The sequence below is a fragment of the Perognathus longimembris genome, chromosome 28 (assembly GCF_023159225.1).
Source record: "Perognathus longimembris pacificus isolate PPM17 chromosome 28, ASM2315922v1, whole genome shotgun sequence".
Lineage (NCBI taxonomy): Eukaryota > Metazoa > Chordata > Mammalia > Rodentia > Heteromyidae > Perognathus > Perognathus longimembris.
In genome coordinates, this window is record NC_063188.1 from 25,896,628 (window position 1) to 25,910,462 (window position 13,835).

Here is a 13,835-nt window from a genome sequence, read left to right on the forward strand (position 1 = left end):
GCCAGGGACAGTGCTCAGGCTCTGAGTTCAAGCCCCAGGACTGGCAAAAAAAAGTCAGCAGCATTTGTTTTTGGTTGGTCATGGAGCTAGAACTCAGGGCCTGGGCACTTCCTCTGAGCGTTTTTTGCTCAAGACTAGTGCTCTATCACTTTGAGCCACATTCAGTTTTTGGAGTCTCATTGAGTTTCATGCAGGGCTGGCTTCAAACTGTGATCCTCACATCTCAGCCTCCTAAGTAGCTAGGATTATAGGAGTGAGCTACCAGTGCCCATTTCCTAACAAAATTTTAATGTTATTCTTATTTATTGTCAAAGTGATGTACAGAGGAGTTACAGTTTCATATGTAAGGCAGTGAGTACATTTCTTATCAAACTTTGTACCTCCTCCTTCATTTTTCTCCCACCTTTCCCCCTCCCCATTCACCCCTCCCATAGGTTGTACAGTTGGTTTACACCATATAGTTTTGCAAGAATTGCTGGTGCATTGGTTCATCTTTTATCCTTTGTCTCTCCATTTTTAATGTTATTCTTTATAGAGATAAAAAAAATCCTAAAGTTCATATGGAAGCACAGAAGATCTTGAATAGTCAAAGTTATTCTGAGCAAAAAGAACAAGATTGCTGAATTCCGGTGGCTCATGCCAGTAATCCTAGCTACTGAGGAGGCTAAGATTTGAGAATTACCATTTGAAGCCAGCCCAGGTAGGAAAGCCCATGAGACTTTATCTCCACTAAATTACCAAAAAAAAAAACAAAAACCAAACCCTGGAAGTGGGGCTGTGGCTCAAGTGGTATAGAGTGATAGCTTTGAACAAAAGAAGCTCATGGTGAGCATAGTCCCTTTAGTCCTGCTCTGCAAGAAAACAATCACCACAAAATGAATTGCTAAATGAAAAACTAATTTTATGAATGTAGTTTAGCTCTTAAACAGGCTTGAGTAGATTGATTAGCCTTGCCTTTGTAGTTGAGTCACATCCACTTTGCTGAGAATAGGTAACAAATATACAAACAGATCTATATAGAAGCTGTGAGGTAATGAACATTTTGCTCATTACCCATCCTGCTCTTTCTTTCTTAGATTCATTCCCACAGAGATTGTGTGAACATCCTAATAGCAGTGTGATAATCATACAAATATTTCTTTTTATCCCAAAGTTATATAGAATTTATATGTAATTCAAGTAATATTTCTTTACTTTAGACCAAGAAAGATCAAGGAGATCAGCAGTATGTCCTTTATATTTGCAGAAGGGCCGTTGCCGAAACGGTGCATTTTTGTCATCAGGGTCTTCATCAGTTCCACCACATACCTAGGTAGACATAAAAACAAAGTTTAAAACTGAGATGTAAAACTGGCCTGACAAAGGCTTCAGACACCCACTCCACCTGTTATTCTCATGAGTTTGTATGATGCCTAATTGAAATCCAATATTGTTTCAAGAAGAGCCTTCCAAATCAGCCTGTAACTCTGTGCAGCCCAAGCTGGTCTTGAACTTGCAATCTTCCTGCTTCTACCTTATAAGTAATGAGGTCACAGGCATGTACCCCCACACAGCCTTAACTGAAATCTTTTTTTAAATTTAATTTTATTGTCAAAGTGATGTACAGAAGGGTTTCAGTTACATAATAAGGTAGTGAGTACATTTATTGTCATACAATTTCCTCCCTAACAGAGGCTCTACTACGTTCTTTTCTGAGCATCTGTTCCTTCAGGAGACATAGGATCAGCATAGGGGTGAGTCATGACTGGTGTCAACTAATAGCTCATTGCCCTTGTAGTGATGGTTGGCATTTGCTTTAATTTTCATGAACTAGACATAAGAAACAAATGGAGAAAAAAAGGGGGACAACTTCTACAGTGATTTCCTTACTCTTAAAAGGGAGCACCCTGAATGGATCTTTCCCTTTCCTGCCTTTGAACATTGTTCTCTTCATGTGACACTTAAGACTGTAGCAGCCATCTTAGGACCATGAGGGCAAAAAAGCTCTAGGGAATGAAACAAATTACAAACCGAAAGATATAGGGGATGACACTACTGAGCTATTGAAGTTACAGAGTGGGGAAAGCCTTACTTCTAGACTTGCTATCTCATGAGGTAAGCCATTTAATTGGGTTTCTGTTACTTGAAGTTAAAGAAATAGGTAGAAAATAATGTCCTGAATAATGTGTGGCATGCTTTTTATATTTATCACCTGAAAGAATCCTAGCAACTCCTTGAAGTAACCATTAACATTATGAACATGAAGGAACTGGAACATAACTGAGGCATAAAGATGTTAAAATAATGGACAGCTACCTATGAACATCAAAAACAAAGCAAGAATATAAATCAACTAATTAAATTATAGATTTATCCTTCAACTTTTTGCTTGTTTTTACTGACCTTGGGCCTTGAACTTTGGGCCTGAGTGCCATCCTTGAACTCTTTTTGTTCAATGCTAGAGCTCTAACACTTGAGCCATAGTGACACGTTCAGCTTTTTCTGTGATTAACTGGAGATAAGAGTCTCACGGACTTTCCTGCCCTGGTTGGCTTTGAACTACAATCCTCAGATCTCAGCCTCCTGAGTAGCTAGGATTACAGGTGTGGTGAGCCACCAGTACCTGGCCTCTTCAACTGTTTTAGAGGATGTGCCATGAAAAGAAATGGCATGATAGCTAAGCCTTGCAGTATTTAGAGAAGGGTTGCTACAGAGACAAGTATGGAGGAAGTTTCATGGGGATAGAGTAAGGGATTAAAGAAGAAAAGCACTTTGAGGCCACACCGATAAACCTTCTACCTTCTGGTACATTCTAGCTGGGTGTTAGTGGCTGAAATCTGTAATTCTACATACTCAGGGAAGCCAAGATCCGGAGGAACATTGGATTGAAGCCAGCAAGGGAGAAAAGTCCATGAGACTCCATCTCAAAAGTAACCAGCAAAAAGCCCGATTGGACACCAGGATGAGGGTAATTTTAACACTATATGTGCATATATAAGAAATATATGTAAATATTATTGATTTTTGTTATTTTTTTTGTGTTGGGGAATAAGTCAAGAGCCTTGTTCATGCTAAGTACTTTTCTACAAGTTGAGCTAATATCTCCAGTCTTACAATACATAAAGAAAGGTTTTGGGCTGGGAATGTGGTTTAATGGTAGAGTGCTTGCCTAGCATGCAAGAAGCTCTGGGGGCTGGGATGTAGCTCAGTGGCAAAGTGCTTGCCTAGCAGGTGCAATATCCTGGTTTGATCCCCACTACCAGAAAAAGAAAAGACAAAAACAAAAAAGAAGCTCTGGGTTTGATTCCTCAATAGCATACAAACAGAAAACGCCAGAAGTGGCACTGTGGCTCAACTGGTAGAGTGCTAGCTTTGAGAAAAAGAAACTCAGAGACAGTGCCCAAGCCCTGCGTTCAAGCCTCAGGACTGGCAAAAAAAAGAAAAAAAAAAAAAAGAAAGGTTTTACGGTATGCTATTTTCTACTTGTGTCATGTTGGTGTTCAAATGTTTCAGAACATTAAGATTTCAGATTAGGAATGCTCAACATATCTTAGTTATTTTGGATATCAAAATGAGTAAGACATCTTATCATCTTAGGGTCTATTCGTAATATAGTTGTCAGAGTGGAGTCAGGGGAGAAAAAGAAAATGCTACCAAAATACAACACATCTGAGAATAAAGAAGACAAAATGAAACTTACTGAGGGCTGTCAAATAATATGAGATAGGAGGGTCGGGAAAGGGAGGGTTTGTGAAGAGTGGTTAATCTGCCTAAAGTACTGTATATGTGTGTGTAGAACATCACTGTGGAACCCCTTTGAATAATTAATATACACTTTGAATGACAGGAATGCAAAATAGGTCTTGTTCTGAGTATAGATACTAGTGGGAGGAAGAGAGAATGTGAGGGTGAAGGAAGGTGAATATGGTTAAAATATTTTATGTACACGTAAAAAAATGCTACATTTCATTTTTAATTAAGTATCTTCAGGCAACCAATTTCTGATTAACAAACTGTTATTTTATGGCAAACAAATCATCAAATTTTATAATAGTAACCATAAAAAATGAACATACCCCTGTATCTGTATCAGATTTTGATGAACTTAGACTTTCCTGAGAAGGTGATGGGGATACACGTCCTAGAAACAGCATAATAATGATAATAAGCCATACATATATACATGAAGTATACCCACCCACCAAAAACACTGAGAAATAATAATGCAATAATATCTAATAGTCACAGAATATAATACTCTAGAAAAATAAATTTGCTAAAAACATAAGCTTATAAATATAAAATATTTGTATTTATCATGATAAATACATTTATTTATTTATTTATTTATTTATTTATTTATTGCCAGTCTTGGGCCTTGAACTCAGGGCCTGAGCACTGTCTCTGGCTTCTTTTTGCTCAAGGCTAGCTAGCACTCTGCCACCTGAGCCACAGCGCCACTTCAGGCCATTTTCTGTATATGTGGTGCTGGGGAATCGAACCCAGGGCTTCATGTATACAAGGCAAGCACTCTAGCACTAGGCCATATTCCCAGCCCTTAAATACTTTTAAATAAAATGATTTACAAATTTTTTTCTAAGCCAGAAAACAAAATGCTATCAATCCTTAGTATTCACAGTGAATTCATTCTTGGTTTTTGTTTTTGCCAGTCCTGGGGCTTGAACTCAGGGCCTGAGCACTGTCCCTGGCTTCTGTTTGCTCAAGGCTAGCAGACTCTACCACTTGAGCCACAGCACAGTGCCACTTCCAGCTTTTTCTATATATGTGGTGCTGAGGAATCGAACCCAGGGCTTCATGTATACGAGGTGAGCACTTTACCACTAGGCCATATTCCCAGCCCTTCATAGTGAATACATTCTTATTCATTGTAATAAGTAACACGGGGAACAGGAAAGGGTTAAGTAAGAGAGGGTCTGGGCTGGCATTATGTTGCAAGGGTCACTTGAAATAGTTTCTCTGCTCTAGGCAGGTAAAGAAATGATCCAATAAACACAGTTTAACTTGGCAAATGCATCATCATCTTCAATTATGTATTATGACATAGCACAAGTAAATTCATGAGGCTTTCCTTTTTCTCACGTCAGGCTATTAATCATTCAAATATTCATGGGTCAGCATAGCCATAGCCTTTCTTCTCCCTGTTACTTATAGACACAGATGGGACAGCGCTCACACCTGCAATGCCTCTAGCTTGCAAGTTTAATGAATCTCTCTAGACATCTGGTTCTTGGACTAAATTCTATAGTTTCACACATGGCCTCTCTACCATCCCTCAATGTATTGTTTTCAGACTTAGATGACTGGGAGGGTGAAAATCTGTGAAGAAAATTTATTGTATAAATAATTATAAGAAATTCCTACTTCCATCAATTCTACATAGTTTCATAACTTACTATGAGACATATTTTTCACAGATAAAAATCAGTATTTATGCACATAATATTTTGAAGTTTTCCTTTCCAGTTAGTTTTTCATATGTTCCTTATATGCTGACAATATTAACTCACTTTTTGCATGGCTGTTTCCTTAATCAGTCGTTATTTATTGGGGGAGGATATATGTTATTTTCATTTTTATCTGGTTTAATTAGATATTTCCTTCTAACCTAGGATAGAAATGTAGGTTGCTAGGGGAAACAGAGTAACTGTTTTCAGGGTTCAAGAAATTAGCTACAGAATACATTTGAAAAGAGATAAGTTGAAGTTAAGGGCATTTTGCTGTTTATTATTTGTCTTACTTTTAATTGTCTTATCCTGGAGACAAGGAAAAGCTACACAGCCTGAGTTAGCCTCTTGCCTCTGGGCCTCTCAAGTGTTGAGATTACAGGCACATAGCACACAGATCAACAATTTTTTGGCTATTATCCTAAGTAATGATTACAAATGCCTTCCAGGTAGGGAAAATATTACATGCTCGGTATTCCTTCTTAGATTTTGTGCTTTTACAGATTTTGGAATATTTGCATCGAATTCACAACTTGAGTGTCCCTAATATGAAACTCTGAAATCCAAAATGCTCTAAAATTTGAAATGTTCTAAGCATCCTGCTAATGATTTGTAATTACAGACTATAGAGTATTTTAATTTTGGCTTTCTGGATTAGGGATACTCAACTTACATTAAACCTAAAGTACAAAAATTCTAGGTTTATATCTATTTTTAGATGAAGTATACCTTCAGTATTATATTTCATTCGCATATTGTTGAAATAGTCAAAAGCATTTTTTAAAGCCCATATTCTCACGACATTGTCTTGTCCAGCTGAGGCAAGTAATCGACCACAGTGAGAAAATTTCATGGTCCAAACAGCTCCCTATAAAAACAAAACAAGGTTTCAAGTTTTTACTTTAAAAGGGTAGAGAGATTTCTTTAAACCAAACTGAAAAAAAATGCTAAACTACATAATAAGATATTGCTCACATTACTAATACAACTCAGGGCTGGAAGTCTAACACTGTTGTAATACCACAAATGAAGAGTTTCAGAAGAAAGTTGGGATAGGAAAGTTATAGTTTGTCAAAATTTAAACTTATACCTTCAAGCCATAGTCACATATTAATAAAAACAAGAGTCCTAAGGTGACCAATAATCATAATTAGAAAAGCACAAATCCAAGTTTGGGACTTTAGTCCCCTGGCTGAATGTGAAGAGGAAGAGAAAGTTCTTTGCATGGCTATAGCAACTTCTAAACAGGATGGAGAAGAATAAAGCTGTCTGAGCCAAAACCTTTAGGGTACTGGCCACTTAGAAAAAATAATGAAATGGTATGGTTCTGAGCTGTCCTCCTTGGTGACAAAGCTCTGCAACATTATGATACTGAAAACAGTGGGGAAGTATGTGGATATATTGGACAAAAGAAGGGTTAGAGAATATAAATTCTTAAACTAGAAAGACCAAACCCTATTATAACAAATAATAATAGTCCTATAGTAATAAATAATAAGATATCTAGGTATACAAAAAAGATTATACAAGTTAGAAGCAATGACTCATTTACTAAACAACATTTATTTCCATAAAATTCAATTATAGTAAAAACTTATCATTCTGTTGGGCATGATGGTTCACACATGTAATCCCAGATATTACTGGATTATGGTTCAAAGACAGTCCCAACAAGAATTAGCCAGACATTACCTCAGAAACAAAACAAAACTGCACGTGCGCTAGAGACTGGTGGCTCATCCCTGTAATCCTAGCTACTCACAAGGCTGAGATCTAAGCAACATACTTTGAAGCCAGCCCAGGCAGAAAAGTCTATGAGTCTCTTAACGCCAATTAACCAACAAAAACCTGGAAGTAAAGCTGTGGCTCAACTTGTAGACTGCTATCCTTAAGCAAAAAAAGCTCAGGGACAGCACGGGAGCCCTGAGTTCAAGCCCCGGACATCCACAAAAACAAAACTGCATGTGGTGGTTCATATGTGTGGTCCAGTTACTTGGGCGGGGGGCAAAGGGGGAAGATTATGGTTTGAGGTATCCGGGGCAAAGGTGGCACCAATATCTTAAAAAAAAAAAAAAAACAAGTAAAAGCAACAGGACGAGGGTGTGTGCCTAGCAAGCATTAAACCATGAGTTCAGTTTCTATAAAAACAAAATTCAGAAAGATAGAAAAAAATTGTCATTTGGACCCCACTACAAAGGGATTTTACTTAAACAAAAAATAATGAGCCGGACGGCAGTGGCTCATGCCTGTAATCCTATCTACTGAGGAGGCTGAGATCTGAGGATTGTGGTTCGAAGCCAGCCCAGACAGAAAAGTCCCCATGAGATTCTTATCTTCAATTAACCACTCAAAAACTGCAAGTAGAGCTGTGGCTCCAAGTGGTAGTGCTCTAGTCTTGAGCAAAAGAGCTCAGGGACAGTACACCCAGGCGCAGAATTCAAGCCCCACAACCGACAAAAATACACTACACTACACTACACTACACTACAATACAAGAGAGACATTACAAGACAATTAAGTAGATTTCTTAGTAAAGGTACAATAATCAACTCAAATTTTTATGTATGGATTGTAGAAACCAAAATTTAAATTCCAATTATGCTTTCATCTGATATTTATAGTTGCTTCCTTCTAAGGAAGTTAGGTTTATCATTAAATTCTCAATCAACTCCCTGACCAAGTGTATAGCATCATTTTTCCAGTGTTGAGCTTTACTGCCATCTTCCCTATGCTGATAGAGACTTTCAGCAAATACCTATAATACAATCTGTGTACTTTTGTCTATATTGGTACATTTAATTTTTTTTGTCGTGCTGTAGGCAGGGAGCCTAGGGCCTCACACATGCTAGGAAAGCATTCTACTACCACTGAGCTATATTCTCAGCCTGGTACATGTGAATTCTGAGAGAAGGGGGCTGGGAGGTGGCTCAGTGGCAAAGTGCTTGCCTCACAAGTGCAATGTTCTGGGTTCGATCCCCAGTACCAAAAATAGAGACCAAAAAAATAATAATAATACAGGCTAATGTGAATTCTGAGAGAATATGAGTATCTACCCTTCTCCACATTCTGAATGCCTTACTTTAAAAATTAAATTGAGTTTCTGACAAAATTGTTTAAATTACTTAAAACAGAGTGGGGAGAACATTTTAAACACTTTTTAAACCGATAGACCATCTTCTAAAATAACCACTTAGAAATTTCATTCTGCTCCTTATCTTTCTTATAGAGGCCTAGAGTTTATGTTGTCAAAACATCACTTCTCTGACAATACTTTAGAGAGATATTTAAATTATAAATTCACCCTTCTTCCTTTAAAAATCTTTTTGTTTTGGGGTATGTGTGGTGATACAAGCACTTGAACTCAGGGCCTTGAGCTTGGTCAGTTTGCTTGCGCATAGCTGGCACTCTACTGCTTGAGCTATGCCTGCCTCCAGTCTGGTTAGGCTGGTTAATATGAGAAATTGGAGAGGGGAATCTCACAGACATTTCTGCCAAGGCTGGCTTTGAACTGCACTCCTTCAGGACTCAGCATCCCAAGTAGCTAGGATTAAGGTAGAGCCACTGGTACTTGGCTTACATTTTTTGAGTTAGGCTAGCAAAAGTACATATAAAGGTAGAGATTTAACAGGAGCCAAGTATTTCTCTGAACAAAAACTATCAATCCTGCAAAAGGAAAAGAAAGGGTTTTTTGTTTATTTTACCATATGTTCGCCACTAAGATCTTGTACCACTTTGATTTGATCAAAGTCATAAGGTCCTTTGAAACCATGTGCTGCTTTGAATTTAACTGGTCTTGTATAGGGCATTCCTTCATCGTCACTTGATGAAGGATCATCTTGATCAGTATGAAACACTAAAGAGAAAAGCAATGGAAATGATTAGTAGGTAGTACAGATAAGCAACTGTCACATTTTCATCTCTACTGCTTACCAAGAAAATTCATTAAAAAGAAAAGCTATTTGCATGTTAGTTAAGACCATGGAGTCTGGTTCTAGACTGCCTGGGTTCAAATCCAGCTTTGTTATCTGTGTGATCACAATCAAGCTCTCAGTTTTGGGAAAATGGATGATGGGACTTACTACATAGGGATTAATGAGTTAATACAGGTAAAGTGTCTACAATCATATCTGGCACAGAATAAGTACTATATAAGCCTTCATGAAATTAAAAAAATGAATACAGCAACAGCAAAGTCACAGGAGGTTAAGATCTGTGAAAATTTACCTAATTATGAAAACTTAAGTGGCCTTACAAAAGTAATTTACAACTGATTATTATTTTTTTTTTTGGCCAGTCCTGGGCCTTGGACTCAGGGCCTGAGCACTGTCCCTGGCTTCTTCCTGCTCAAGGCTAGCACTCTGCCACTTGAGCCACAGCGCCACTTCTGGCCGTTTTCTGTATATGTGGTGCTGGGGAATCGAACCTAGGGCCTCGTGTATCCGAGGCAGGCACTCTTGCCACTAGGCTATATCCCCAGCCCCTACAACTGATTATTGAGTAATCAATATTTTCAGGTTGTCAAAATCACAAAAAATGTGCAATTCCATATTTAAGACATATAAATTCATTTTCTTCATACAGATGGAATTAAGTGATAATTTATGATTTACTGAAATATTAAGGATGTTAGCTATGAAGGTTTATTATACTCAATAAACTGCAGTGCTACCTATAAAGTATAAATTAAGATGAGCGCAAGTTAATTAAATATGAAGCTGAAATGTTCTCATTTTACTGACCTTCGTCTCTTACACTTTTAACTTTATTTATAGCACGTTCCCCATATTCCTCAGCCAGGTGCTTTGCTCTCTTTACTGACTTTCCAAGGAATTTCTTTAGTTGGGTTCTTAAAAAAAAAGTACAGAAGAAATTAGTAGTACCACTTGTTGAAGTTCAATAATTCATAGGTAAACTTATTAGCTGTGATTGGTTAATTCTGAACTAAAGGGAGTTCCCAATTCCTTTGTTTAATGGAATAAACAGATTCAAGTCAATATGCTACAAAGTATATGCAATTTCTCCAAATTTACAATATCAGATATTCTAGCATCTCCCGGTGTCAATGATGAGCAATAATTGAGCAGGACAGGTGAGGTGGGATGGGAGTGTTTAAGCAGATACATCAGGGGCCCTATCCCCAGACAGGGTCATTTGGAGAGTCTGGAATGGTGCCATGAATATGAAGTGAAATCATTTTGAGAGAGTTGTCCCTAAGAACCAATTTTAACAATGAAAAGAAAGGAAAAAGAAGTTAATCACTTCTGGGTGTAACCCAGCACTCAGGAGGATGAGGCAGGAAAATAATGAGTTCTAGGTCAGCCTGAGCTATGAGCTACATGATGAGAACCTGTCTCAATGAAAATGTACTTACGCATGTTAGAGAATGTTTTGGTAGCTTAAATTGGTTCCTTTGGCCCTTCTTTGAGGATTTACATGTAATAAAATTAGGCTGAGCTTTCTCATCAAGCACTCTCATAACAAGTAATGCAAGTATGAATTGTATGCTTCCACAAATGGGATTTACTGCTTTTTTCAATTAGCTAAACCTCAAATTTTATATATTACAAATTTTATATATTACAAATTTTATATATTAAGATGATTTAAAAAAACACAAAGCCCAGTACATGATAAAACCAAACAATTTATACATAGGGTAAAATTTTCCCTTCTCATGGGAGTTCATGCTGTTAAGGATAATACGTTTAAAACTTGCTAAATTATATATACAAAGATGTTCACTGAAGTACTGTTCAGAACAGGTAAAAAGTACAAATACGTTTTCATCAACAGAGAAATGGATAGGTACAGTATGGGATACAATACAATGAATGAGCTGAGCAAACCTCAGTTCTTCAAGTTTGGGCTATTATTGTCTTTATAACTATGTATCCTCAGTTCCTAACTCTCATGTCTGGTTCATAGAGTAGCTAGGATTACAGGTATGAGCACCTGGCACCCAGCTTTATGACTTTTTTTCTTTGTCAGTCCTGGGGCTTGAACTCAGAGCCTGGGCACTGTCCCTGAGCTTCTTTTGCTCAAGGCTAGCACTCTACCACTTGAGCCACTGCGTCATTTCTGCCTTTTTCTGTTTATGTGGTGCTGAGGAATCGAACCCAGGGCTCATGCATGCAAGGCAAGCACTCTACCACTAAGCCACACTCCCAATCTTCATGACTGTTTTGTGTGTGCCAGTCCAGTCCTGGGAACTGTTCCTGAGCTTTTGTGCTCAAGCCTAGTGTTCCACCACTTGAACCACAGCTCCACTTTTGGCTTTTTTCGGTTTGGGTTTGCTTTAAACTACAATCCTTAGATCTCATGCTCATGAGTAGCTAGGATTACAGTTATGAGCAACTGGTGCCTGGCTTCATGACTTCTTAAATGGCAACTAATGCTGAGTAAGTTTTTTTTTGTTGACAGGATCACTGTCAACAGTACTGTCAGTACTTTCAGGGCCTTTCAAACGAGGTGCATTTGGGCCATACTACTGGTCCCTCTCTTAGGCTTTAAGACAACCAGATATGATCCTGGGACACCAGAACCCTGGACCAATTTCTTCTGGCCATCAGGTGCCTCATCACTTTTAGCCAGTGCTGAATGAAAATATTACCATGTTATATGTATGTCATGACATGAGAAAATGTTGAAAAGTACTGCCATACAGATAGCTGTGCAATAGGAGTTATCTTCGTCTTTGCCTTCTTCCTTCTTCTTCCTCCTCCTTCCTTTTTCTTTTCTTTTCTTTTTTTTTGCCAGTCCTGGGCCTTGGACTCAGGGCCTGAGCACTGTCTCTGGCCTCTTTTTGCTCACGGCTAGCACTCTGCCACTTGAGCCACAGTGCCACTTCTGGCTTTATTCTGTGTATGCGGTACTGAGGAATCAAACCCACGGCTTCATGTATATGAAGCACTCTACCACTAGGCCAGATTCCCAGCTGTATTATCTATCTTTCTTTATTGTCTTATATCTAGCATATTACCTGACAATCTTTTATAGCAATTTACATGTTAGCTTTTGTTGCTTCCTTTTTCTTGTGAGTTCAGGTACTAGATGACCATATTTTTAAAAATATGATGTGCCCATCACATACAACAGTGTTGAATAAACATAAAAGACTCTTTTCTTAGAATAGTGAGCTTTAGAGCATGGACTATGTGACAATTCTCCTGTATATTTATCTTTCTCTTGAAGCATTCCTAATTCTCAGGTTCCTGGTAGGTGCCACTGATACACAGACAAGATTTGATATCTGAGTGTTGCTATACACTTGTATTTTTGATACATATTTTATCAAAATTTTTAATACTACTTTTGATACACATTAGGAAAAAATTAGACTCAAGTGGACGTTAGATGGCAATTACTGCCAATTTAGTGGCCCATGTACAGTGAAGCATAATCCATATGCTTACTGTAGTGCTGAATGTTTAGTGGGAAAATAGAAGCGTAGCATGATCATGACCATTTGTATCATAGAGTTTAGTTGCTTAACATGTATTTGTTTAGCATCATAAATCAGAAAACACATCCTATATGATAAAAAAAAAAAGTTATATTGCTTGTAGACATTACTGAGATTGAGGAAAGAAAGAAATTTGCCATAACATGGAATAGTCAGAATCTCATATAGTTAGTATAGAAAAATGGAATTTGCAAAAAATGAGGAGAAAGGGAAAGCAAGATAACTTGAAGGATTATCATGTCCTACTAACACTTCTGGAACCTATCACTAGAAAAATAATGTGAAACTTATTGGTCCTTTATTTGTTTGACAGACGCCTTAAAATTGACCAATACAGTTTCTAGGAATTCATAATCATGTTGGTTGATGCCTGGGAGTAATAGCAGTAGGTGGTCACACAAAGTGGACAGAACATAGATTTCAAACAAATTGGGAGTTCTCATATTTTTCTAAGAAATACTTAAAAAGAAGAAAAAGGCCTGCTTAGCAAACATGAGGCTCTGAGTTCAAACCCCAGGTTTGGTGAAAAATTTAAAAGTGTATATTAAGAAGAAGAAAAAAGATGTACTATAACTCACGTTTTCTGTTTTAACCGTCCACCATCAGTATCTGTTGCTTGAGACTGTAGCTTCTCTTCATCGTCTGACTGAGCTGCGTCATTACTACAAGAAGGGATAGTTATTTCAATGAAACCATTACTACTACACTTACTCTATAACCAGCTAATAAGAATAAAATACTATACTGATAAATTTTATATCATTTTAACTTAATGATTATACTGAGATTTAAAAGCTTCAGAGGTTAAAGAATAGAATCTGTAAGAAAGGTGCAAATGTTCAAAATGTAAGTGAATGCAATTTAGTAACTTCTGAAAAGCTTACTAAAAACAAGGCTTTTTGTGCTGTGCAAATATATTACATAGAAAC

General features: G+C 37.5%; 1 protein-coding gene and 1 non-coding gene across 2 annotated transcripts in view; both read right to left on the minus strand.

The window, feature by feature from the left end:
- The window catches only part of Wdr44 (WD repeat domain 44), a 78,654-nt gene that overhangs the window by 17,786 nt on the left and 47,033 nt on the right, over positions 1–13,835 (minus strand). Inside the window, exons 8-13 of the mRNA XM_048335998.1 lie at positions 13,485–13,568; positions 10,184–10,290; positions 9,146–9,297; positions 6,174–6,312; positions 4,056–4,120; positions 1,195–1,308 (exon numbers count right to left, since the gene is read on the minus strand). Coding sequence (XP_048191955.1) covers positions 1,195–1,308; positions 4,056–4,120; positions 6,174–6,312; positions 9,146–9,297; positions 10,184–10,290; positions 13,485–13,568 — 661 coding nt within the window. The remainder of the gene's footprint in view (positions 1–1,194; positions 1,309–4,055; positions 4,121–6,173; positions 6,313–9,145; positions 9,298–10,183; positions 10,291–13,484; positions 13,569–13,835) is intronic.
- LOC125344411 lies at positions 5,077–5,198 on the minus strand. The gene has a single exon (XR_007209532.1). It is a non-coding gene; the product is annotated as a small nucleolar RNA SNORA17 (small nucleolar RNA).